Source organism: Natrix helvetica, assembly GCF_964273705.1.
Source record: "Natrix helvetica genome assembly, chromosome: 5".
NCBI lineage: Eukaryota > Metazoa > Chordata > Lepidosauria > Squamata > Natricidae > Natrix > Natrix helvetica.
Genome location: NC_138551.1, coordinates 86,094,200 through 86,120,036, shown reverse-complemented (window position 1 = coordinate 86,120,036; position 25,837 = coordinate 86,094,200). Strand labels below are relative to the sequence as shown.

At 44.9% G+C, this 25,837-nt stretch overlaps 1 protein-coding gene across 5 annotated transcripts in view; it reads right to left on the bottom strand.

The window, feature by feature from the left end:
- Positions 1-23,777, bottom strand: part of PALD1 (phosphatase domain containing paladin 1) — a 181,646-nt gene extending 157,869 nt beyond the window's left edge. For 2 of the 5 annotated variants that reach the window (XM_081954018.1, XM_081954017.1), the window contains exon 1: positions 23,559-23,777. Coding sequence is in view for 3 of the 5 variants with exons in the window: in XM_081954017.1 (XP_081810143.1) it covers positions 23,559-23,575 (17 nt within the window). In the remaining 2 variants the exon portion in view is untranslated. Of the gene's footprint in view, positions 1-1,045; positions 1,361-23,337; positions 23,487-23,558 lie in introns of those variants that run through there. The other 3 variants (XM_081954016.1, XM_081954020.1, XM_081954019.1) reach the window with 2 other exon arrangements.
- Positions 23,778-25,837: the final 2,060 nt, after the last annotated feature.

Genomic DNA, 25,837 nt, shown 5'->3' with positions numbered 1-25,837 from the left:
TCTCTGGGAATTCCAGCCAAAACAGCATTTCTTAAAATATTTCTCAAAATGTCACAGAAGGCATTTTTCTCTCCAAACTTATCACCACAAAGGGAGCGCACTTTTTTCCTCTGTGTTTTTTTTTTTTAACTTTAACTTTTTCTTTGCTACTGGACTGTACGATGTTTTGGTAACTAGTTTAGAACGCTCTTCAGAAAGCACGATGTGTTTGCCAGAGAAAGCTGGTAATTTTCCTAATCTGGCAAGAGAAGAATTTATTTATTTGTTGTTGTTGTTTTTTAAAAAAGAAGAAGGCACAAATCAAATCCATTTGGAAATGCATGGTCCCGGGATCAGGATTCATTCCCAAATCAACGTCATTAAATTCCGGGTGCAAATCTACTTCATCCAGTCTGCGTGAATAACATAAATCATCTCTTTGGCTGTTTTTCCACTACCCTAAATTCTAAGCTGCAATCATCAAAATAAAGTACATTCTGACGGAGAAACTCTGTTCTATCTAAAAATACATCATGACCCACCAGCCACAATAGATACAATGATCTCTTTAAGACACGGAGCAAATTCTGCATGTAAACATGCTTTCTTTAACTTTCCAAAGGATACCAATGTTTCTCTGACATCTCATGATCTGCCAGAGTGTGAGGAATTGTGGCAATTATTACATGCTCCGGTAGCACATACATGAAAATGCAACTTTCCTGCACCCGTGTAGTTTTACTATGGCCATAAAATGCAGAAGAGATTAGATACTCAGCATCAAAAGAACAAGCAACAAGTGAGACTATCAAAAAAAAATTTTTTTTCAACATTCTATAAGGAGAAACAAGATTTTATAGTGCTGGACATCTTGATGTTTATAACCTGCTAAAAGCATCCCCCAGCCCAGCCCCAAAAGAACTTTTGAAGACAACCAGAGAAACTAGCAGCAAGAAAAATCTATTTTCCAATCCCACCAGATTTTTAAGATTCCAGAATTAAGGATATATAACATTACAATTGAAGAACAACAACAGAAGGGGGGGGGGGAGTCAACACAATGTACCTGATTTTTAGCTGCCAGGGAGAACATCCAATTTCCTCTCTTTGCAATGAGGAATTTAAAAAAGGAAAACAAACCAGCTGACTCAAAGTAAAGCCACTCAATCTTTCCAGAAGAGCTTTCAAAGAGATTCCTCTGTTCTCTCTCCAGATTCTCAAGAGGTTCCTTCAAAGTTGGCCATGGCTGATCCTCTCTGGTGGTGAAGCAGTTAAGCCCATCCTTGGGGACTGTGGGAGGAATGCCAGCCACCGATGAAGCAGAGACTGTAGCACTTTGTTTTCCAGAGATCAAATCCTAGCCAATGCCAATTAAAACAGGACTAGCGGAGAACGACTGGAGCTGACCCTCTCTCCGGGCAAGAACAGCCTCTTCGACCATCTGTGGGCTGGAGCATGTGTGAGGCAGCTCAGCTCGGGGACTTTTCTGCCAATGAAAAGCTGGGAGATTCCTGGCAACAGAAGCCAAAGGCACTCAGCCGCCAAGTGAGGGGGATTTCGAAGGCAGGACTCTCTTCTTCATTTGTCAGGAAGGCGCTTTAAGAAAGCCTCTAGTGCAGCATCTCTCAAGCTTGGCAAGTTGGAAACAGGAGGACTTCAACTCCCAGAATTCCCCAGCCAGCCTGGGATTTGAAGTCCACCTGTCAACCTGCCAGAAACAGGACTGCAGAGCAGCAAGAATACTCTATGCGCAAAAATGGAAGGATACCTTGATTCAGGAGTGAAATTCAGCCTTTTTAGACAGGTTCTGAAGAACCAGTAGTGGAAATTTTGAATCGTTCGGAGAACCGATAAATACCACCTCTAACTGGCCCCGCCTCTATCTATTCTCTGCCTCCCGAGTCCCAGCTGATCGGGAGGAAATGGGGATTTTGCAGTAACCTTCCCCTGGAGTGGGGAGGGAATGGGGATTTTGCAAAATCCTTCCCCTGCCACGCCCACCAAGCCACGCCCACAGAACCTGTAGCAAAAAAAAAACAACTTCACCACTGCTTTGATTCCCACCACGGACGAATAGCTGTAAAAAAATGGATGGGAGTTATCAGAGATGGCTAAATTGACAAGCTTTGATTAAAGGAAAGAACGCCATTAATTTTGTGTTTGTTTGGAAACTGCTTTTGGACTTTGTGCTTGAGATGGGGGGGGATGAAATTTTGATTTTAGGTGTTGCTGATTAGATAGGTTTGTTGTTATAGAAATGGCAAGTATATATTAAAATTAAATATAAAAGTAAAAAGTCAAACGTTTTGTGTTATTCCCTCATTCTATTGCTCCAAAAGGAATCAGGTCAATGCTTCCCCCCTTTTACTCTACACTTTTTTCATTCCTCTTTTCCTCCACTATTTTCCCATTATCTTTGTTTTCCTTTGTATTTCTGTATTTTACATTTTGATAAACTAAAAAATATATTTAATTTAAAAAGAGAAACACAGCTCTCTCTAGCATCTAGTTGCCAGTAAGCATCTGCAAGAACCTTCAAAAAAACAGGTTACTGCAACAAAAGCAGATAGTTTCTAAATAGCTCCTTTCTACCATCATCCACTTCTTACCTTTAATGTTAATTTCTTCCAAAAGAGAGGGAGGGGTATCAGCATTTCCCAAAATTGACGGGAAGGAAAGAGAAGTCATTGGAAATGAATCCTCTTGGGACTTCTCAAATAAAATCCTAAAATCCCTCCACCAAGCAAACATATTCATAAGCAATATTTAATAGAATAGTTAATAATTACTGCAGATAGTCTTTCAATTTATAACAGTTCGTTTAGTGACTGCTAAACACTGTTAAAACAACACTTTTGACCATTTTTCACTTATGACTATTGTAGCATCCCCTTGGTCATGTGATCAAAATTCAGACACCTGGCAACTGACTCACATTTATGACGGCTGCAATGTCTCAGGGTCATGTAATCCCCTCCTGCAAACTTCTGATAAGCAAAGTCAATGGGGAACCCAGATTCACTTAACAACCGTGTTAGTAATTAAGCAGCTGCAGTGATTCACTTAACAACTAGTTGTAAAGGTTGTAAAATGGAGTAAAACTCACTTAGCAACATAAATTGTGGGCTCAATTCCAGTGAGAGGTCAAGGACTTACCTGTATGAACGATATTAGGTAAAGGTAAAGGTTCCCCGTGCACATATGTGCTAGTCATTCCCGACTCTAGGGGGCGGTGCTCATCTCCGTTTCTAAGCTGAAGAGCCAGCGCTGTCCGAAGACGTCTCCGTAATCATGTAGCCAGCATGACTAAATGCCGATGGTGCACGGAACGCTGTTACCTTCCCACCAAAGGTGGTCCCTATTTTTCTACTTGCATTTTTACATGCTTTCGAACTGCTAGGTTGGCAGAAGCTGGGACAAGTAACAGGAATTCACTCTGTTACACGGTGCTAGGGATTCGAACCGGCAAACTGTCAACCTTTCTGATCAACAAGCTCAGCATCTTAGCCACTGAGCCACTGTCTCCCCTTATGAACAATATTAATAATACTTAATTCAAATGCAACACTGTATGTTGCCTGCCTGGGTTGTATGTGAATTGCTTTGGTGCTTAATTCATATTCTCTGTCTCTGTCTCTCCCTCCCTCTCTCTCTCTCACAGACATACACAGAGGCACATACGTGTCAGAAAAAAGAGCCACTCTTTAACACAAAGGAATCAAAGTCTATCCAACTCCATTTGCTTACACTCTTTGGGGAACATCCTTGCCAGCATCTTCCCAAATCTTCTTTGCTATTTCCCCACTCCTGAAATTATACTGTTGACTCACAGAGGGTGCTTCCCCTCCCACTCTAGACATAACTGTACAGCAGCACAAACCACTTTGCTTCTTTTAAAGTAGGATCCGCTCCTCTGCTAGATAATGGCAACTTGTAAACCAACTCCAGACAAAAGAAAGAAAGATAAGTCACTTGCAATCATCATGATTGAAGGGGCATAGAAATATAAATAAATCAAAGGCCACACAAAAGAACCAGATTTACTGCGGATGATTCATTTAAGGCGATTCCCATAGTTAAAACTTTCCTAATCCTGCTGGGATAGCTATCGGAATGTTGACTTAGCTACTTCCCAAAAAACAATAGACAAAAGAGGGGCGGATGAGTAATTTCCTTCATTTCCTCCTTCCAAGATACTGTAACACACACTGCAAAATGTATCTGTCCATATCTCTCTCTCCACACCTGCATATTGGCACCCTGATACAGGTGACCTTCAGGGCGCAGATAAACCTCCAGGTGGCCTCCAAAGCTCTCAGGGAGAGTGCTAACTACCAGATGACTGCAAAGGAATACTGTATTTTTCAGAGTATAAGACGCACCTTTTTGCCTCAAAAGGGGGGCTGAAAATCTGGGTATGTCTTGAATACAGCATTTTTGGCCTCCTGAAACTCCGCCCTCTTTGCAAAAATGGCCATGCATAGCCTTTAGGAGGCTTCCAGAGCGCTCCAAGGGGCTGGGGAGGGCAAAAATGAGCAAAAAACAGGCTGTTTTGTGCCCCCGCAGCCCCCAGGAGCACTCTATAAGCCTCCTAAAGGCTATGCATGCTCTTTTTTTGACAAAAAATGGGCCGTTTTTTGCTCATTTGGGGGAGCAGCCCCCAGGAGCACTCTACAAGCCTCCTAAAGGCTATCCATGCCCTTTTTTGACAAAATAAACGGGCCTGTTTTCATGAAAACTGGGCCGTTTTTGGAAGGTCTGCAGAGTGCAAAAAACTTTTTTTTTAAATTTGCCTCTTCAAAATCTTAGTGCGTCTTATACTCTGAAAAATACAGTAAGTTCTTTCCAACCCCTGGAGCCCTCCATCCTGTCAGAACGAATCCTTCCATCTCCGCCACCATGCCACCAGAACCGATGAAGCTTCCTGGGTGAGAAGCGAACCGTCTTCTTCCTCAAGGGAAAAAAACAGCCTAGTTGCCCTTTGAAAAAGCACCCTTTGAGGCATCTCTCCAGAGTTACCGTACCTTCTTCTCACCGCATTGGTGAAACCTGCTACCCATTTTCTCTCTCTTCACCCATCAAATGCCTCTTCATGGAATTCTGAGCTGGAATGACATATTGAAAGAAGAAAAGCAAATGATGACACTCCTGTGAAAAACACAATGGCATATGACTCACAACCAGAGCTGGGTTCCTACTGGTTCGCACCGATTCAGTGGAACCAGTAGTGGAAATGGTGACTGGGTCTCTGAACCGGTAGGGATGGAATGCTCGCCACGACCCCGAACCGGTTCTCCGATTGCCGCAGCATGTATTTTTGTCATTTTTAAATGTTCTGCGGATGCACAGACTTATTTATAGGCAACTGTGCATGCGCGCAGAGCACACGTTAGGCATGCGAGTAAAGCTAGTGCGCACGGGCAAAATCGCACACGCATTGAACTGGCAGTAATGCCAGTAGAAACCCACCCCTGCTCATAATCCCTCATGAATTTCAGGCAAGAGTTTCTATTACTATATACCATGCTTAGGAGGGGCTAAGCCTAGGTTTTACACACACACCAGGGAGCCCAGTTGCCCTGCATTAAAAAGAAATAAACATGTTCTGTCTTGGTCTAGAAAAATAGCAGGAGCACCTACATTTTAACCAGATTTCTCCTTCTTCTTTGGAAGTTTTCTTGATGGTCAGTACGTTTAAGCTGAGGAGCCCTCTGGGTAAATGCCAACCACAGAGACTGAAACACACGCTCTTTAAATGCGATATTTCTTCCGCAAACACCACTGACTTGTGCTGCAGCCACCAAGCAGAAGCCAAATATTTACAAGATATCATCAGGCTGAAGGAAAACAGTGGGGAAAGGATCCAAGGCAATAAATATCAGGAGGAATGTAAATGGAACCCAGAAAGTGCCCGAAAATGGTAAAGAGTAAAAGACTTAAAAAGTCTGCTCTCCTATTCTGGATTAAGGCTGCGCACCTTTCGAAAATTATTCAAAGTCCTGCATTGGACATCGCATAAGTATATCACCCTCCTCTTTATTAAAGCAGCCGTGTTTTTAGGCTTGCTAGAGTAAAAAGAGAAGCTACTGCTTTAAAAGTCACTTTCAAGACTTCACACCATAAAGCAGGAGTCATCAACCTTTTGGACTCAGGGACCATTAAATTCATTATTTTAAATCCCACAGACCACTAATATGATCTGTCTAATGAGCAGCTGGATGGGCGTGGCTAGGTGGTCATGTGACTGGATAGACGTGGCCAACTCGATGTCACTCAAGTCAAAGGGTGCCTCGCCAGCTTCCACTCGGCCCTCCCCTCCCAGCTCCTCCTCGCCTGCCTGCCCGGTCTCCTTAGGGCCCCAGCAGGCAGCAGTTTTTGGAACCAAGCAGTCACCATGAGAAAGAGTTGGCAAAACCGCTGGCTCAGTTCAGATTGGATCTGACCTAGAAGCACCTCCCTGAGGACTAGCAGCATAGGCTTTCCAAGCAGAGGGAAGACCTGTGGGAGTGCAAGGTCAGATACCGGCGCCTGGAGGCTCAGCAGGCTGAGATGGTCAGCCAGTTCCAGACCATGATGCAGTCCCACTGGAACAAGGCCCTCCGGCTCTTTGCTACAAGCAGTGCTTCCCTCCATCCTTCACCCAAAGCCCCGCACCAGAAGGAGAAGCAGACCCCAAGTCAAAATTTCTCCCCCCTCTCTGACCTGCACAAAAAGACCCAGAAGGGGGAAATTCTCTGCATCAACACAAGTGTTCATTGCACATACTCGTCCCAGGGGCCGTAGTTTGTGGAGCCCTGATTTAGCACAATATAAATAAAATGCAAATAATTTTTCTGCATACCAGCAAAAATTTCTTGCGGACCACCAGTTGGTGACGACTGCCATAAAGAAATGAATGCAGGAAAAAATTTTAACAGCATAACAGGTACGGTGTTTTCAATGGCCTGAAGCATTTCTTGCAAACCATTTTCAAAGCACAGCCAGCCTTATTATGGAAGTTGGGTTTTCTTGCAGCCCTTCAAGCTGGCACAAGTAAGTAAATTTTATTTTTGTCAAATCATCAAAGAGGACATCGGAAATGGCCTTGGATGACAGGAGGAAGAGCAAGTCAATGATCAGATAAGAAAGGATTAAACCCAGATGAAGGAAATAACAGAAAAGTGTCAGGCAAGCTCCTCTCCAGTTCATACCGAGATAAAGAGATGGAGGTGAGGGTGGGAATAGAGCCATGATAGCGAACCTATGGCACGCGTGACTGAAGTGGCAAGTGGAGCCATGCCGTCCATTCCTCTTCCAGGTTTCTGGTGCGCATGCGCACATGACGATCAATTGCAGTGTAAGCAGTGCCAGAAACCGGAACAGCTGGCCTTCCATTTTCCGCCGTGAGCATGTGTACTGGCCAGCTGATCATGCATAGCAGTAACCAGAAGACTTGCTGGCAGGTGTGCATGTGCACACCGGAAAGCGGAAGTTTATTTTCCGGCGCGTGCATACCCCCTGGGCAGCTCCTCTTTCTGGTTGCAGCCTAGATGAGTGCAACCAAGTGCTCCCTTTTCAGCACTCGATGCCACACGCAGGCACACTCCAAGTGCCAAAAAGTTTCCCCGTCAGTGGAATAGGGGGAAGCACACTCAGGCATGTAAGATTCTGTTACTATAGAATTATAGTTTAATCTTCCAATAAAAGTACTCTCAATCTATATGATACAAGTTTTTTAGTTTGGTCTATTACACAGGTGTCCAACCTTGGCATTGTCCCCTCAGTCATCGAAAACAAAGCCATCACATTACTGAATTTACCTATGGCACAATTTGGATGTTCATATCTATAGTTAGAGCTGCATTCACATCATATTCAGTTTTGGTCACCACGATGTAAAAAGATGTGGAGACTCTAGAAAGAGTGCAGAGAAGAGCAACAAAGATGATTAGGGGACTGGAGGCTAAAACATATGAAGAACGGTTGCAGGAACTGGGTATGTCTAGTTTAATGAAAAGAAGGACTAAGGGAGACATGATAGCAGTGTTCCAATATCTCAGGGGCTGCCACAAAGAAGAGGGAGTCAAACTATTCTCCAAGGCACCTGAGTATAGAACAAGAAGCAATGGGTGGAAACTAATCAAGGAGAGAAACAACTTAGAACTGAGGAAAAATTTCCTGACAATTATAACAATTATTCAGTGGAACAACTTGCCTCCTGAAATTGTGAATGTTCCAACACTGGAAGTTTTTAAGATGATGTTGGATAACCATTTGTCTGAAGTGATGTAAAATTTCCTGCCTAGGCAGGGGGTTGGACTAGAAGACCTCCAAGGTCCCTTCCAACTCTGTTATTCTATTCTATATGCTAACACGTTTACTTTTTTTCAATTCCAAACCACTTTGAAATTTTTTTTTATTAAGGAGTGATATATAAATATCATTAAGACATGTGGACTTCAATTTTCAGAATTCTCAGACACACCTGCTCTACCATATAAGGTTGCCACATTTCTTATTATTCAATTGGATCTCTGTAATTCAAGTTACCACCTCAAATGTCAGAGCAATCATTCCAATATTTCCTTTCAAGGCAAGATTTCTATCTTTGGAATATGAAATGTAACCCACTAATTACTGGAGGTCAGCACGAAGAGAAAAAATGGGTTTGTAAAATGTTACTTCACCACAGAAAACCATTTTAGTAGCAATAAAACATTTTTAAAAACAGTGTCTGAATTATCTTGATTTCTTTTTTTCCCCTCCTTCCTTTCTCCTTTTTCTTCTGTATCGGGAAGGGAATCCACAGGGCAAAAAAGTCAAGATGTCAGTCACAACTGTGCAAAACAAGTCCCGGCCACACCCTGCAACCAAGAACCCTGAGTCCTTTTAATTTTAGTTTTTAAAACTGAAGTGGAAAGTGGAAGCTGTTGGATTTTTATTATTCTGTTCGGAGAGCTTTTTAAATGAAAAAGTTTAATTAACGAAGTACACCAGAGCAGGGATTTCAGTAATACCCATGTAAGTGAGGGAAGGATGCGGCCTTAAGGCTCTTCAAAAATATTACTTAACAAGATTTTTTTACCAAATGTTTTAAGGCACAAACTTAAGCAAAGGCACCATGCTTTGGAATATACAGAAGTTTGATCATTTTACTTCCTCTGTCCTCCCGACTTTTTGAACACAGGTTGGTTGCCAGGCAGTTTCCAGGCAACCATGATTTCCTCTCACAGATTTTTGCTATTATACCACAATGCTGTTTGTAAAGCTACAGGATTAAAGTTAGGAACTAGGAAACAGCTCAGCATTATTTTTGTAATGCAAGGAAGCCTGCTGATCTAAGGAGATGGGGGAGGGGAGGGGGAATAAAGGAAGTATGCAGACGTAGACTCTGCCAAACTATGTTTCTCATGCGGTGTTTCCCCAACCTTGGCAACTTTAAGATATGTGGACTTCAACTCCCATGTTGGCTGGGGAATTCTGGGAATTGAAGTCCACAAGTCTTAAACTTGCCAAGGTTGGACACCCTTGCGGGGTGTTAAACTTGATTTCATTGAGAGCTGCATCAGGGTTGAGTTTGATCTGGGGGGGGGGGTTCGTGGCCAGCTCGATGTCACTGGTGTTGGGGCACCTGTGGCAGCCTAAGTGCTTCTGCCAAAGAAAATGGGCTCCCAAGCTCCGTTTATGGCTGTGACAGCCTCCTGCAACCCTCTGCCAGTGTGAAAACTGAGCTCAGGAAGACTGCCCTTGCATACTCCGTTTTCGGCTGCGATGGCCTCCTACAACCTTCTGCCAGCAAAAATGGAGCTCAGGAGGGCAATCTGTGGCCCTCCCGAGCTCCACTTTTCCTGGCAGAAGCACCGCAGGCCAATCCTTCACTGTTTCCAGGGCAAACCTGCAGGCCAGATCTAGACACTCCGTGGGCTTGAGTTTGGCACCCCTGGTCTAGAGGGAAGCCTAAAAGGAAGAGAGAAGAGAGCAAAAAAAGTTCGTTATCTCACAACTTGTAATAGTAACTAGACAGAACTAGCCTGTCTAAGCAGCCTCTCTTCCACGCGTCAATTTAAAAATACAGGACATTTTTGATCTTTCAACACGATTACAGAATGATTCACTTCATTTAATGCTTGTTCAGGCAGGTATTTTTATTGTCTTTAATACTGACACCCTTCCTTTTATTCATTGGTGTATTCAGTTATATAGTTTTTTACTTTCATTTCTACGGAGTATAAAACCCCTTTAAAAACCTGTGTAATGGTGACCCCTCCAGGCAAAACAAGGGATGCCTCTGCAAACATTCAATACATTTACAAAAAGAAATTGTTAGATACTAGCTTCCACTATAATGGTTTTCACCAAGGTCCTCTGTTCCGGCGGGAACAGAGGTTTAATCTCATTGGTTGAAGGGTCTGACAGCTCCCTATAAAAGGGCTGCTGTCAGACTCAACCTTCTCTGGATTGTATATAGTTGTTACTGAGTTAATAAAGAGCTGTTGTTACCATTAAGCCTGTGTGTGCCTTTCCATTACCCGATCTAACACTGGCGATGAGGGTAGGATTGGAAGGCAACTAGGCGAACCAAAAACAGTGTAGCAATCCAGCAAGTAAATCCAACCCGGAGCTCAGTGCGGCTTCAAGCAGCCATTTTTGAGCAGCAAACTCAAAACGCCCTCAGAACCCAAAATGGCCATGGACGCCCCACTGACTCCGTATGACCCAGTCACCGAGCACTGGGGCTCGTATTTGCTGAGGTTCAACTGCTTCCTCGAAGCCAACGACCTCATGGGCCTGTCTGAAGGCCACAACAAGAACATGTTCTCGGTTACTATGGAGAGGAAGTGTTCGAAACTGCCAAAGACCTGTCAGAACCAATGGCACTACAATCGGTCGCTTGGTCCGTGCTCCAGCAGGCGCTGAGGACTCACTACGCTCCCAAGCTGTCTAAGCACGTCCACCAGCACGAATTTAATATTTGCAACCAGAAGGAAGGCTAATCAATCAACAAGTATGTTGCGGCGCTACAAAAGGCCAGAGCGTACTGCGAGTTCCGAGACCTTGACGAGCTCATTCTTGACTGCATCATATGCGGTGTGCAGGACATTAATTTACAGAGGAGGTTACTCAACAAATCTAACCTCACTCTACAAATTGCCTTGGACGAAGCCAGGCATCAGAATTGGCCATCAAGTTAACAGAAACCCTACTGCGCCAAAGCACTCCACAAGACGAGTGAAAGAACACACGCGTTCATCGCAAGGCTGCAGAGGCCGAGAGCTCAGAAGGCGAAGAAGATGACAGCTGCCGCATGCGCAGTAGCTGCACCAAACCGGTGCGCAAATTCAAACAGCGTTTCCCGCCTTGCACTAGCTGCGGAGGAGACCATGCCCAATCGGCTTGCTGTTTCTGCGGTGCTATCTGCCAGCACTGTGAGTGAAAGGGGCACATCACCAAAGTTTGCAGAAGCAAGCATCCCACGACGACCTGGCAGCCAAGAAGCTGAGCTAACCGCCAGCAGAGGCCCAAAGGGCATGACAGAAGAGATCACAGCGTTCAGAGGGCGACACCAGAGTCACCTACCACACCTCAATCGGCCAAGTCCGCACTAGGCGGCCAAAAAAGCTGAAGTCCACAGTCCTCATCGAGGACTCTCCATGCGAGATGGAAATCGACATAGGATCATCACTGACCATTATGCCATGGTCTACACTCAAGCGGGCTATCCTAGCTTGAAGAAGCAGCATCTTCGCGCCCCTGACATCCGCCTTCGCGATTACCAGGGGAACCGAGTCCCCATCGTGGGCCAGGGCACCTTCCGGGTGCAATTCAAGAAGTACAACGGCCAGCTCCCAGTGACAATGGTCAGTGGCGACCTGCAGAGCCTCCTGGGGCTTGACTGGTTCGAAGCCATGGGCCTAGAAGTGACCAGTATCAACGCCTTGAAAGACGAGAGCGCTGAAGCAATTTTTAAGGAGTTCAAGGACATCGCCGGCATCGGTCTGGGTAAGTATGTGGGGACTCCAATCTCTTTTAATTTGGACCCCAACATAGTCCCCATAAGGCTAAAACCCAGGAGAGTACCTTTTGCTCTCCGCCCCAAAATTGATCTGGAAATTGACAAGCTCGTAGGCCAGGGAATCCTAGAGCTGGTTGATCACGCACACTGGGAGACCCCTATAGTGACACCTGTCAAATCTGATGGGTCTGTCCGCATCTGCGCTGACTACAAATGCACAATCAATTAAGCGCTACAACAAAGCGCTTACCCTGTATCCATTGTACAGCACCTACTACATTCTTTAGGCCCCGGCAAAATATTCGCTAAATTGGACATGGCGCAGGCATACCAACAATTGCCTGTAGATGGCGCTATGGCGGAGGGCCAAACCATTGTGATGCACAGGGGTGCATTCAAATGTCACCGCCTGCAATTTGGAGTTAGTATTGCCCCTGGACTGTTCCAAAGCATCATAGAATGGTTTTTGCAGGGGATTCCAGGAGTCGTCCCCTATTTCGACGACATCTTGGTATCGGCTGCAAATGAGGCGCAACTTTTCAAAAGTTTACTAACTGTTTTGGCTAGAATTAGAGACAAAGGCCTCTATCACAAAAAAGAAAGATGCTAAATTAACGTGCCAAGGGTTGAATTCTTAGGGTACCAAATCGACGGCTCTGGGATTCACCCGACTACGAAAAAAATTAAAGCAATTCAGGACGCCCCCACACCTCGCAATCAAACCGAGCTATAGGAGTTCCTCGGGCTCCTTAATTCCTACAGCATCTTTCTTAAACAAAAAGCCACCGTTGCTGAGCCCTTACATCGTCTCCTGGCAAAGAACGCGAAGTGGTCCTGGGGCAGAACCAAGGCTGCCGCATTTGCTTTGGTAAAAAGACTTCTGTCAGCAGACACATTCCTGGTGCAGTACAGCCAGACCCTGCCACTGGTGCTGACCTGCGACGCTTCCCCGTTTGGCGTCGGAGCCGTCCTCAGCCACCGCATGCCCAACGGAACCGAGACTCCCATAGCCTTTTACTCTAGGACCTTGTCTGCTGCCTAGCAGAACTACAGCCAGCTGGACCGTGAGGCTTTGGCTGCAGTGGCCAGAGTAAAAAGGTTCCATGAGTAACCATACCACCATGATTTTGAACTCATTACGGACCATAAACCACTACTGGGCTTGCTGGCTGGGGACTGACCTACTCCTGTGTCATTATCACCGCGGATGACCAGATGGACCATTTTCTTAGCTGCCTACTCCTACCGCCTCATCCACCAACCAGGCTCCACTTTGGGGCACGCTGACGCTCTGCACTGCTGCCCGCTACCAGAACTTCTTGCTGACCCTACCCCGAGATGCCAGTTCTTCTCATTGACTGCTTAGAGACTGGTCCTGTCTCGTCTAGTAACGTTGCCCACCACACTGCAAAAGACTCCACCATCAAACAAATTTTGAACTGGGTGTAGAGGGGATGGCCCAAGGGGCCGGTTGGGTCTGAATTCAAAATGTACCATTGAAAACATGACAAATTGTCTGTTGTTAATGGCTGTTTGTTGTAGAGGGACCGGGTCATTGTTCCACCCAAACTGCGCATTGCAATATTAGAGCTTTACATGTAGGGCATCCTGGGATTGTCAGGATGAAGTCTTTGGCCAGGAGTTACTGTACGTGTGGTGGCCTAACATGGACAGGGAGATCAAAGAATGAGTGGCTACATGCACACCGTGCCAGGAGTCCAGACCAGCTCCCACAGAGGCACCCGCTAAGGAGTGGGAGCAACCTCAAGCTCCGTGGTCTAGGGTGCACATTGATTTTGCTGGCCCAGTTCATGGCCAGATATTCCTCGTAGTTGTGGACGCCTACTCGAAATGGCTAGAGGTAGTCCTGATGATCTCCACAACGGCAGAAGCGGTCATCAAGGTACTATAGAGACTTTTCTCCGCTCACAGCCTGCCCAACGTCCTGGTCTCTGACAACGGGCCTCAATTCACAGCCATGCAATTCAAGAGCTTTCTAGCAGCTCAGGGAATCAGGCATGCCCTGGGCGCGCCATTCCATCTGGCCTCCAATGATCAGGTGGAGAGAATGGTGAGATCTGCAAAAGAGACCCTATCTAGGATGGGCCCGGGAGATTGGCAAACATGGGTTGACCACTATTTGCTAATTCAGCACATCACACACAGTGCCACTACAGGGAGAAACCCCTCTGAGCTTGTCATGGGTCGCTGGCTAAGGTCCCACTTAGACTGGCTGCACCCAAACTATTCTGCCGCATCGCCCCCTGACTCCACAAGCAAAATTGGGAACTTTGGCATAGGGGATTCAGTTTACACCCACAACTACGCCGGGGAACTCTGTGGATTCCTGCCACAGTAATAGGCATCACTGGGCCTTGCTCTTATCTTGTAGAGCTCGAGGACGGTCGGAATTGGAGAAGGCACGTTGAACAACTCCGTGGCCACCTCTCCAACTCCACTCTTAGACAACCAGAGGTAACTCCTGCATGAGTTAGTCAAACCCTACCCAAACGGAGCAAGAACTCACTCCATCCACAGGCAGCTCAAGCCCGAGGGTACCAGGGAACTTATCTGGTTGTGTTGCAGGCCCGCAGCGAGCTCTGAGCGAACCGGCTCTAAAAGCTCCAGCCGCGGCCTGTGAAAGATTCCAGGAACTTCCACCAAGCGGAGCTGTGGAGCAAACAGGTCTGTCCAACCTGTCCAAAGAACACCCTCTGACTGAACTGCGCAGGTCAGGCAGAGCTACCAAAAAGCCCACCTACCTGCGTGACTATGTGAGCCGCTCCGCTGAGGAAACATCTCCGTTCCCAGCCGAGCTGGTGGAGCGCAGGCAGGCGTCGTTGCTTCGCCAGGGGCGGGGCAAGACTGTACTTCCGGTTTCAGCGCCGGAAGGGAGCGCGCGAGCCAGGTGTAGCGCTGAAAGGGAGCGCGCGAGCCAGGTGGAGCGCTGAAAGGGAGCACGCGCGATCCGGTGCGATCCAGCAGGAACCCACCACTGCTATATAGGTACTAATTTGAAAGTAGTGTCCTTGTTTGAATTCTTGTGCTGTAACTTCAAAACTTCCTTCTAACAAATCAGAGTACTTGGACTAACTATTTTTGGTGCAGACTATAGGTAGTCTGCACCAAAGGGGACGTGTGGCTTAGTGGTTAAGATGCTGAGCTTGTCAATCAGAAAGGTCGACAGTTTGGTGGTTCGAATCCCTAGTGCCCTGTAACGGAGTGAGCTCCTGTTACTTGTCTCAGCTTCTGCCAACCCAGCAGTTTGAAAGCATGTAAAAATGCAAGTAGAAAAATAGGAACCGCCTTTGGTGGGAAGGTAACAGCATTCTGTGGTTTTTAGTCATGCTGGCCACATGACCACGGAGAAGTCTTCGGACAGCGCTGGCTCTTCAGCTTAAAAACGGAGATGAGCACTGCCCCCTAGATTTGGGAACAACTAGCACGTATATGCGAGGGGAACCTTTACCTTTACAGGTAGTCCTCAACTTACAAAAGTTCATTTGGTGACTGTTTGAAGTTACAACAGCACTGAGAAAAGTGACATGGACATTTTTTTACACTTACGACCAATGCCATATAATCAAAATTCAGATGTTAGGCAACTGACTTATATTTATGACAATTGCAATGTCCCTGGGTCACGTGATCACCTTTTGCAACCTTCTGACAAGCAAAGTCAATGGGGAAGCTAGACTCACTTAACATGGAAAGAAAGGTTGTAAAATGGGCCAAAGTTTACTTAACAAAACTCACCTAACCACCATCTTACTGAGCAGAAGAAATTTTGGGCTGTATTGTGGTCGTAAGTTGAGGACTACCTGTATAAAGTCTGACAGCAGTTTATTAAAAAACATAACTTTAATCACAAACTGGAACAAAAGCCAACTAGTTTTTAGTGACATACCGCAGCTGAATATAGGATTAGTTTCATTTCCTATTCTAGAGAATACAACAAACTCCAAGCATCCATAATCATATCTGATTACAACTTGATTAATACATAAGAAAATCCCCAAACTGCAAAAAGTTGAAAGAAATATCAAGCAAAAAACATCAAGATGGCAATGGCAGGTGAAGGAAATATGCTAGAAGTTAAGAGTCGTGCATGGCAGAAATACTGAATATGTCAGTCATCAATTGCTACTTCTTACTAATACCCTGTTTTCCCTGAAAATAAACCCTCCCCGGATAATAAACCCAATCAGGCTTTTGAACGCATGTGCTGAAATAAGCCCTCCCCAAAAATAAGCCCTCCCTGAAAATATTACCACGCTCACCGCCTCCTGCACCTCAAAAATAATAAATAATAATAAAGCTTATTTGGGGGGGGGGGTGTCAAAAGAAAATAAGACCGTGTCTTATTTTTGGGGAAACACAGTAGCAATAACACTTAGACTTACATACCACTTCACAGTGCTTTGCAGCCCCCTCTAAGCAGTTTAGACTCAGCCCACCGCCCCCAACAATCTGGATCCTCATTTTACACCTCTAAGCAGGAGAAATGCAAAACAAGCTATGGAAGTAACAGGATGAAGTGCCAGGTTTAAACTACAGAGGATATTTGGAATACTATACCCTCATTCTGGCAAATCATCAAATGAAGTACTATAGCTTCAGTGTACTATGCAACGCAATTCTTATTCAAGCGATGCGGAGCATTTGGATAACTTCTACTGAGTCCGGGCCAGCTAAATAAAGGGGAGACGTTGATAACTGATCGCTTTTATACTGCTGCCAAGAAAATCTTATGACTCTGTGGAGGCCATAAAGTCATGAAAAGTCCAACTGTACCAAACAGAATCCAAACCTTTCCTATAAACCTACAGCTACCTTAGGAGGGATGATGAAAGTAATCATTTCCCAACAGCTAGATTCTTGTCCTAGATTCTTACCTATTTAAAAACAAAAATTGTAACGCTGTAACACAGGGGTGTCAAACTCGATTTCATTGAGGGCCGCACCAAGGTTGTGTTTGTTCTCAGGGGGCCAGGGTGGGCATGGTCAGCATGACATCACTCATGTTGGGGGATGTCTGTGGTGGCCTGAGCGCTCTGCCAGCGAAAACAGGCTACCAAGGTCTGTTTCGGCTGCAAAGGCCTCCTGCAACGCTCTGCCAGAGAAAATGGAGCCAAGGGGGCCACCCACAGCCATCGCAAGCTCTGTTTTTGGCTGGGACGGCATCCTGCAACCCTCTGCTAGCGAAAACAGAGCTTGCAAGGGCCACATGCGTCCCTCTGAGCTACATTTTTGCTGGCAGAGGCACTGCAGGCCTGTTCTTCACTGTTTCCAGGGTGGCACCGCAGGCCAGATCTAAGCATCTCATGGGCTGGATTTGGCCCACGGGCCTTGAGTTTGACACCCCTGCTGTAACAGTTTAGCCCTTAAAAGCGATCCGTGTAATCAATCAAAGTCTCAATCATGAAAAAGCCTACGCAGTGATACCAAAAGTAGGCAGAAATTATGAAGGTCTTTTAAAGTTTTCCTGAAATTCTTAAACTTACACCTTTACAGCTAGTCCTTGACTTACGACCACAATTAAGTCCAACATTTCTATTGCTAAACAAGGCAGTTTTTAAGTTGGGTTTTGCCCCATATTACAACCTATCTTGCCACAGTTGTTAAAGGAATCCCTGCAGTTTAAGTTATTTTGAAATAAAATTAACCTAGTACATAATTTGCAGGATGTGAAGGTACTATTGCACGTGGCACTAACCTCCAAAATTTTATTTTCTATTTTAAAAGTTCTTTGAAAATGAGACAAAATGAGACAGGCTGTGCCAGAACTCAAAGTGGGGAATGGCTGAGAGCCTGCAGTGTGACTGTGGTGCTCTGAAACAAACGATAACACATATGCTTCAAGAATATCTCCTCAGAAAATTTCAAGGCATCTGGGATGATCTCATGTCAGCCATACCAGAAGCAGTGACTTGATTCACTTCCTCAGATATCAAATTATAACATCTATCCCACTGCAATTATATGGCTCCGTATTATGGTGATTTAATTATGGTTTTATATTAATTTAATATTTTATCTCCTGCATTGTACTGTCCACATCTCTTTCTCAGCGTCTCTCCCTTGTTTTCTCATTTATATGTAGCTCAAATCAAATCAAATCAAATCAAATTTTATTTGCTTAGCCGCACCCTCTCCAGAAGGACTCGGGGCGGCGTACAATTAAAAACACATAAAATATACAAATATAAACAGTAACATATGCATGGAGGAGGTAAACAAATGGATAAAATAGAATTAAAATTTCAATTTAAAAATCCCCTCAATTACGATACAAAATACACAATTAAAAAACCCGTAGGGAGCGATATGATAAAACTATGGTTGAGCCAGGCCAGCTACTTGGAAGAGATGGGTCTTGAGCTTTACGCGGAAGGAGCGGAGGTCAGAGGTGGTCCTGATATCAGGGGGGAGGTCGTTCCACAGGGCTGGGCCCGTCACAGAGAAGGCTCTGCTCCTAGGCGTCGCCCCCCGACACTGTCTGGTGGACGGCACCTGGAGAAGTCCCTCTCTGTGCGAGCGAATTGGTCGCAGGGATGTATGGGGCAAGATACGATCCCGCAAGTAACTAGGTCCTGAGCCATGGAGCGCTTTGAAGATCATTATCAAAACCTTGAAACGCACCCGATAGACCACAGGAAGCCAGTGCAGCTCGCGCAGGAGAGGTGTCACATGGGAGTACCTCGTACTCCCCATAATCACCCGCGCGGCCGCATTCTGGACCAACTGGAGTCTCCGGGTGCATCTCAAGGAAAGCCCCATGTAGAGAGCATTGCAGTAGTCAAGGCGAGACGTCACCAGCGCATGAGTGACTGTGCGTAAGGCATCCTGGTCCAATAGGGGGCGCAATTGGCGCACCAGGCGAACCTGGTGGAACGCCCCCCCTTGCCACGGCTGTCACATGGTCATCCATGGACAGCCAGGCATCCAGGACGACGCCCAAATTGCGTGCCCGCTCCACGGGGGCCAGTTGTACGCCCCCAATGGCCAGAGATGGAAGTAACTGGTTGAACCGGGGGGCCGGAACCCACAGCCACTCCGTCTTGGAGGGGTTGAGCTTGAGTCGGTTGTCATCCATCCAGACCCGTACGGCTTCCAAGCACCGGGACATCACTTTGACGGCCTCGTTGGGGTGGTTCGGGGTGGAAATGTACAGCTGAGTATCATCAGCGTACAGATGATATCCCACCCCAAAACCACGAATGATCTCACCCAGCGGCTTCATATATGTGTTGAACAGGAGCGGCGAGAGGACCGACCCCTGTGGCACCCCACAGATGAGGGGGCTTAGGGTCGACCTCTGCTCCCCTGCCAACACACGTTGTGTCCAGCCGGAAAGGTAGGAGTCGAACCACCGCAAAACGGTGCCCCGAACCCCCAACCCCTCCAGTCGGTGCAACAGGATACCATGGTCGATGGTATCAAAAGCCGCCGAGAGGTCTAATAGGACCAGGATCCTCCAACCGTTTTTGAATTTTTGTCCAAAATTCCTTAGCTTTGAGACAAGTCCATCACATGTGATAGAAGGTACCTTGTTGATGGTCCCTTGTCAACAAGGGTCTCTTGTCTTCTTATTTATATGTAGTTATTCCAAATGGTTCATCTTGGAAAACTAATTCTTGGTGGGGGAAAAAATTCTGTATGTAAACAAATCAGAGATCTTCTCTATCTCTAATTTTATTTATTTATTTAGCATATAGCCTATGACAGACGTCAAACTACCACTGATATACAAATTTAGTTTAAATAAAGCATCAGCAAATACACACACATTCCTTGTGTGTGTGTGTATTTGCTGATGCTTTACTTAAACTAAATTTGTATTTCATACACACACACACACACACACACATTAATTTAGTTTAAATAAAGCATCAGCAAATACACACATACTTTATTTAAACTAAATTTGTATATCAGTGATTACATGACCTCTGCAGAGGCCACACCCTAAATAAATAAATAAAACAAGACCGAACATAATTGGAGAGAAGAGAAGTTTTCTGATTTGTTTACATACATATTCTTTTTTCACCAAGAACTAATTTTCCAAGATGAACCATTTGGAATAACTACATATAAATAAGTTGACAAGGGACCATCAACAAGGTACCTTCTATCACATGTGATGGACTTGTCTCAAAGCTAAGGAATTTTGAACAAAAATTCAAAAACGGTTGGAGGAAGTAACGGAATAAAAAATTGACATGAAGCCTGAGCTGTTTCTTTTGGGAATAATAAAAGGAAATATAAGCAAAGAAATTCAATATATTATGCTTCATATAATATGAATCAGCCAGAATCTCATTTGCCCAAAACTGGAAACAAAACACCATCCCCTCAAAAGCAGAGATCATAAAAAAGGTGCTAGAAGGCGCGGAAATGGAAAAATTAACAATGGAACTAAGGGATAGAGAGGAAACAATTATAAGATATGGAATAGGTGGTATAATTGGCTCGAAAAGAGATGTAAAATTAATGCATAATGAGGGTATAGAAAATATAACAAAAGGAGATGGTATATATTCAGAAATCAAGAGAGATGTAAATGTTGTATATACGTTGTATATATTCTAAAAATAATAACCACGAAACAAGAGGGTATATGTATGAAACAATAGGCCGTAGAATGGAAAAGTAGAAATTAGAAAAAAGAATACCGATAGCGGAAAGCTGTAAAAGTGTAATTGTGATTTTAATGTTTAAAAATGCTGAATAAAAATGATATTTAAAAAAAGAAGACAAGGGAGAGACAGTTGGCTATTCTGGAAGGTCACATCCAGGAAACCAACCAACTAACTATTGACTCCATAAGATTTTGCATCGCTCAGCCACCGAAATGAGGGAAAAACATGTCAATGGTGCTTGGGCAGGACTCATATGGCAAACACAATGTGTGGTTTGATATGTAGCCAAATCTGTCAGGGGAATTCTTTAAAATGCTAAATATTGTTCCCAGACTGGACACTGCTTGTAGCTCCCAACACAGAGCAAACAGAATTCCTTCCTAATAGAAACTAAAAAAAAACCACTCTGCCAAAGTCTTCGAAACTAGAAAAAAACTGATTTTATCAACAACTGTCCCAAGGGAAACTGGGGAATGTGCCACCCTGCCAGTATTTTTAGAAATAAATACACAGAGGGAGAGAGAGGGGGGGGGGAGATTGTTAAGGAGTCAACGGAATAGAAGTAAGTGGTAGTATTTTTAACCAGCAATGTAGATTATAGTATCCTCACTCCAACCTGCAGCTCTACACTTATGTTGAATGCAATTCACATCATCTCCAGGTACTACAGATAGATCTTGACATAAACCTTTTGTTTATTGAGTGTTCAAAGTTTCCACTGAAAAATGTGACTTCTCACCATTTTTCACATATATGCCCATTGTAACATCCCCATGGTCACGTAATCAAAATTTGGCGCTTGGCAACTGACATGTATTTATGACTTTTGCAATTACCCAGGATCGTGTGATCACTGTTTATAACCTTCCCAGGTGCTCGGCAGAGGTCGCTGTGTACGCATGCGCAAATGGCCCGGTTGGCTCAAATACAGGTAAGGAACATGGGCGAGCAGGTGGGCACCGTTCTGGTACGGTGGCTGCTGCTCCCAGCAGGCACCGGTATGCCCATACTGGAGCATACCGGCCTGAACCCATCACTGCTGTAGATGTATTTACTAAAGTATTAAACACTCCCCCAGTCTGGGGCCCATAAGAAATAGCAAAGTTTAAGTAGATTGAGAGAAAGTCAGTCACAGGCAGGAAAAGACCAATAGTAAAATATAGAAGACTTGTTAAATACACAACAGCTGTACGTATACAGCAAGCCACAGAAAATAAATTTCACCGAAATGCTAATATTTCTAGATAATGGCTATACTTCCAAATAATAGTAGCAGGTGCTATTTAATGAATGTGAAACACAAGCCTAAATAACTTCCAGTGTTTTAGATTACAACCCTTATCAAATCCTGACCAATGTTTAGAATAGTATTTCTTAACTTCGGCCACTTTAAGATGTATGGACTTCAACTCCCAGAATTCCCCAGCCAGCATATCTCTTAAACTGACTTGTAGAAGCACTGGCTTAGAAGATGAAGAAGTAAAGTCCAGTAATTGACAAGACACACAACAGACTATACTTGCACTAAACCCATTGAGATTTGGGAACTAATGATCCAGATCCCCAATTCAAATCCAGAGAGGAAAATTCCATCCATCCATATCAGCTAATATTTAATTACTAAAATGACAGACTTCTTATTTGGAATTAATATTTCCCTCTTATGTCCAGTAACTTTATTTGGGCTGCTAGCAATTAGTAACCTGAATAAGAGGCTTATTTATTTATTTAAAATGTATATACTCACCCATCTCACTTATTAGATTCTGGGTGACTCACAAATTTCCTCTCTCCTAATTAGACTCATTTTATTTCATGTCCCAAAGCAAAGCTCAACAGCAATAAATCAAATTAAGCTCCATAGTAATGTATGTAAAGACCCTGAATTTCTGCACTCTACATTATTCCACTTTCGGTCCACCCACGTTTTTTATTCAAATGCTTTGTTTACCTCTCCATCGCCTACCCCAAACCACCCAGGCCTGCATTTTCAAAGCCATTTAAAAACTACTACATCCTCCTTCCTCCCCCACCTCCCCATTTCAAAGAATACACAAAAGAGGCAAACAAATCTTTAAAAGCCCTCGGTTGCATGTACACTTAGAAGAGGCTGTGTCGTCTGGTCACCAACTTTTGGGACCTGAGGGACCACTAATATAATTTTTTTTTAAAAAAAGATAAATAGTATTTAGTGCCATATAAAAATGCAAATAATTTTTCTGCGGACCACCAAAATGTTCTCACGGACCACCAGTTGGTGACCACTGATCAGGACTACAAGCAAAAACTAATATATCTGCAATTGACCCAAACTCATTCTGACACTGTGTTGTAAAGCAACTGCACAACCGTGTTTGCCCAGCCGGCTAGGCTAAAAACGTGACTGAAATGTAATTTTAACCAGTGTCTGCGTTTAAACCACATGTTTAAAACCACGATTAAGGTGCCCGCGTTTATATCACCCAGTGGCCATGGTTTGCTGTGATCATAAACTAACCACAATGGTTGGACTCGCGTTATAAATTAAGCCACGGATTTAATTAATAATTCTCTGTACACATCGCTTGTTGAGCGAATGAGGGTCCCGGTCTACCCGCAAGGTTCAATTCGCTTCTCTCCCGAATCCTGTTTTTCCTGAGAAAAGTGCCACTAACACACACCCGTCGGAACTTACGCTTAGGAGTAAACAGAGTTTACACTGGAATGTAAACCTGAACCCACCCGGTCCTGGCTCCGTCCAAATCCGAGCCCGGCATCCGTTCGCAGGACAGAGGCTCAAGAACGCCCAGCGAAAACTGCCTTTCCCCGCTGAGCTTGGCAGTAAAGCGGCGCAGAGCTCGACCCGCCCGGGGAACAGCCGCAGCGCTTCCTGCCGGGAGAAAAGAGGACGGAGAGGCTCCCCACCCCACCCCACAAGCCGCGAAAGTCGGGCCCCCGCTCACCGGAAAGGTCGCTGCATCCCCCGCCGGCCCGGCGAGCGAACTGGAAGCGGCGGAGCGCAGAGCCAGCCCTTTGTTCCCTTTTGCGCATCCACGCGCCGCTGGGGCTTCTGGAGAGCGCGCCGCTCTCCAACTAGGGGAGGCCGGAGGAAGTTCGCACCGGTTTCCTCGGCTCCTCTTGTTGGCGGGCGTTGCCGGCGATGGGTCCGACGAAAGAACTGGTGGGGGACGGAGGAGGCACAGGCGCAGCGACACACACACACAGTTGGTTTCAGCCCACCCACTCCCTCAGCCAGTCTCACCACCATCTTTTATTGATTGATTGATTGGTTGATTGATTGATTGGCATTTGTCAGACAGAAACGAAAACAGAAATTATGTATGTATGTATGCATGTATGTATGTATGTATGTATGTACCGGTATGTATGTATATGTATATATGTATGTGTTGTATTTGTGCTGATAAATATTGGGCATACCAGGGGTTGTAACACAAATACATATATGTATGTATGCATGTATGTATGTATGTATGTATGTATGTGTGTGTGTGTGTGTGTGTGTGTGTATACACATACACACACATCTATTTGTGTTACAACCCCTGGTATGCCCAAATATGGGAGGGAGCTCACTACTCCCCCTTTCTTGTGTGTGTGTGTGTGTGTGTTTTGGTTTCAGCCTCCCCCCTCAGCCATTTATTTATTTACTTATTATTTACTTACTTACTTACTTATTGTAATTTGTCAAACAGAAACGAAAACATAAATAATTGTGTGTGTGTACATGTGCATATGTGTGTTCCAGCATAAATACTGTGGAGGTGAGCACCCCTAACATTTCTCGGGGTATGTGTTCTGTTAAGATACAGCCTGTCGTGTCGTTCTGCCATGCTGACTTCTACTGTACAGTGCAGTGGAGTTACCATGTCAATGGCTTCACAGTACTCCACAAGGGGGCCCTCCAGAGGTGCGGTTCGGCCCAGATCAGGCAAACTGGTAGTAGCGGTAGTGGGAGGCTCCGCCCACCCGCTGGATGCTTCTGCGCATGCCCAGAAGCGTCACACACGTGCGGGATCATGCGGGAGCACGCCCGAACCGGTAATAGAAAAATTGGTAACCTCTGGGGCTCTCCCAGTAGTGGGATTCAAAAATGTTTACTATCGGTTCTGTGGGCATTTCTTGGTGGGCATCGCATGGCATGGCATGATGGGCATGGCTTGGTGGGCATGGCAGGGGAAGGATACTGTAAAATCTCCATTCCCTCCCCGCTCCAAGGGAAAGTTACTGCAAAAATCCCATTTCCTCCCCAACAGCTGGGACTCAGGAGGAAGAGAATAGATGGGGGCAGGGGCAGTCATAGGTAGTATTTACCAATTCTCCAAACTACTCAAAATTTCCGTTACCGGTTCTCCAGAACTGGTCGGAACCTGCTGAATACCACCTCTGGGCTCTCTCTCTGGTAAGGGGGAAAATCCAACATTAGAAATTACATTTGGTCCGGACATTTTCCTCCCATAAATAAATACCCGGGCAATGCCGGGTTATCGGCTAGTATTAAAATACAATGACAGGGACAGATAGGCACGTTAGGGCATGTATTCACTTCCACTCTATGGACCTTTTAAGTACCAAGAGAGGTCCACGGAAGTCAATTTGTGACTGAAACTGTGAAAAATTGTAGCCGAGACAACTGAATCAGGCAGAACATTCCAAATTTCGACAACTCTTACAAAAAAAAACCCATATTTTTTACAGTCAAGTTTAGAACGGAGTTTAAAGTGGTGGTTTGCACACATATTATTGCGATTAAAACAGAAAAAGTCATTTACAGGTAAAACATTACTACGTACAATTTTATATGCAATACCTAAGTCGGACTGCAAGCCACGCAGTTCCAAATAATCCAGACCAAGAATTTTGAGCCTAGTAGCATAGGAAATTCCATTATGTACAGAAGAGTGCAAAATGTTTTTCTTAAAATACTTCTCAACCCGTTCAATTGTATTCATGTCAGATATATGGTAAGGATTCCAAACAGTTGGATCTTCCGTGTTGTCGGCCACATTTTAGCACTTGTGGTCTCTTTTCCCAAAACATCCCAACCCGGTAGTCCTCGATCTGCGAACTCAATTGAGCCCACAATGTCTGTTGTTAGCGAGACAGTTCTTAAGTGAATTTTCCCCATTTCACAACCTTTCCTGCCACAATTGTTAAGTGAACCACTGCCGTTGTTAAGTCAGTGATATGATTCTTAAGTAAACCTGGCATTGCTGGTCAG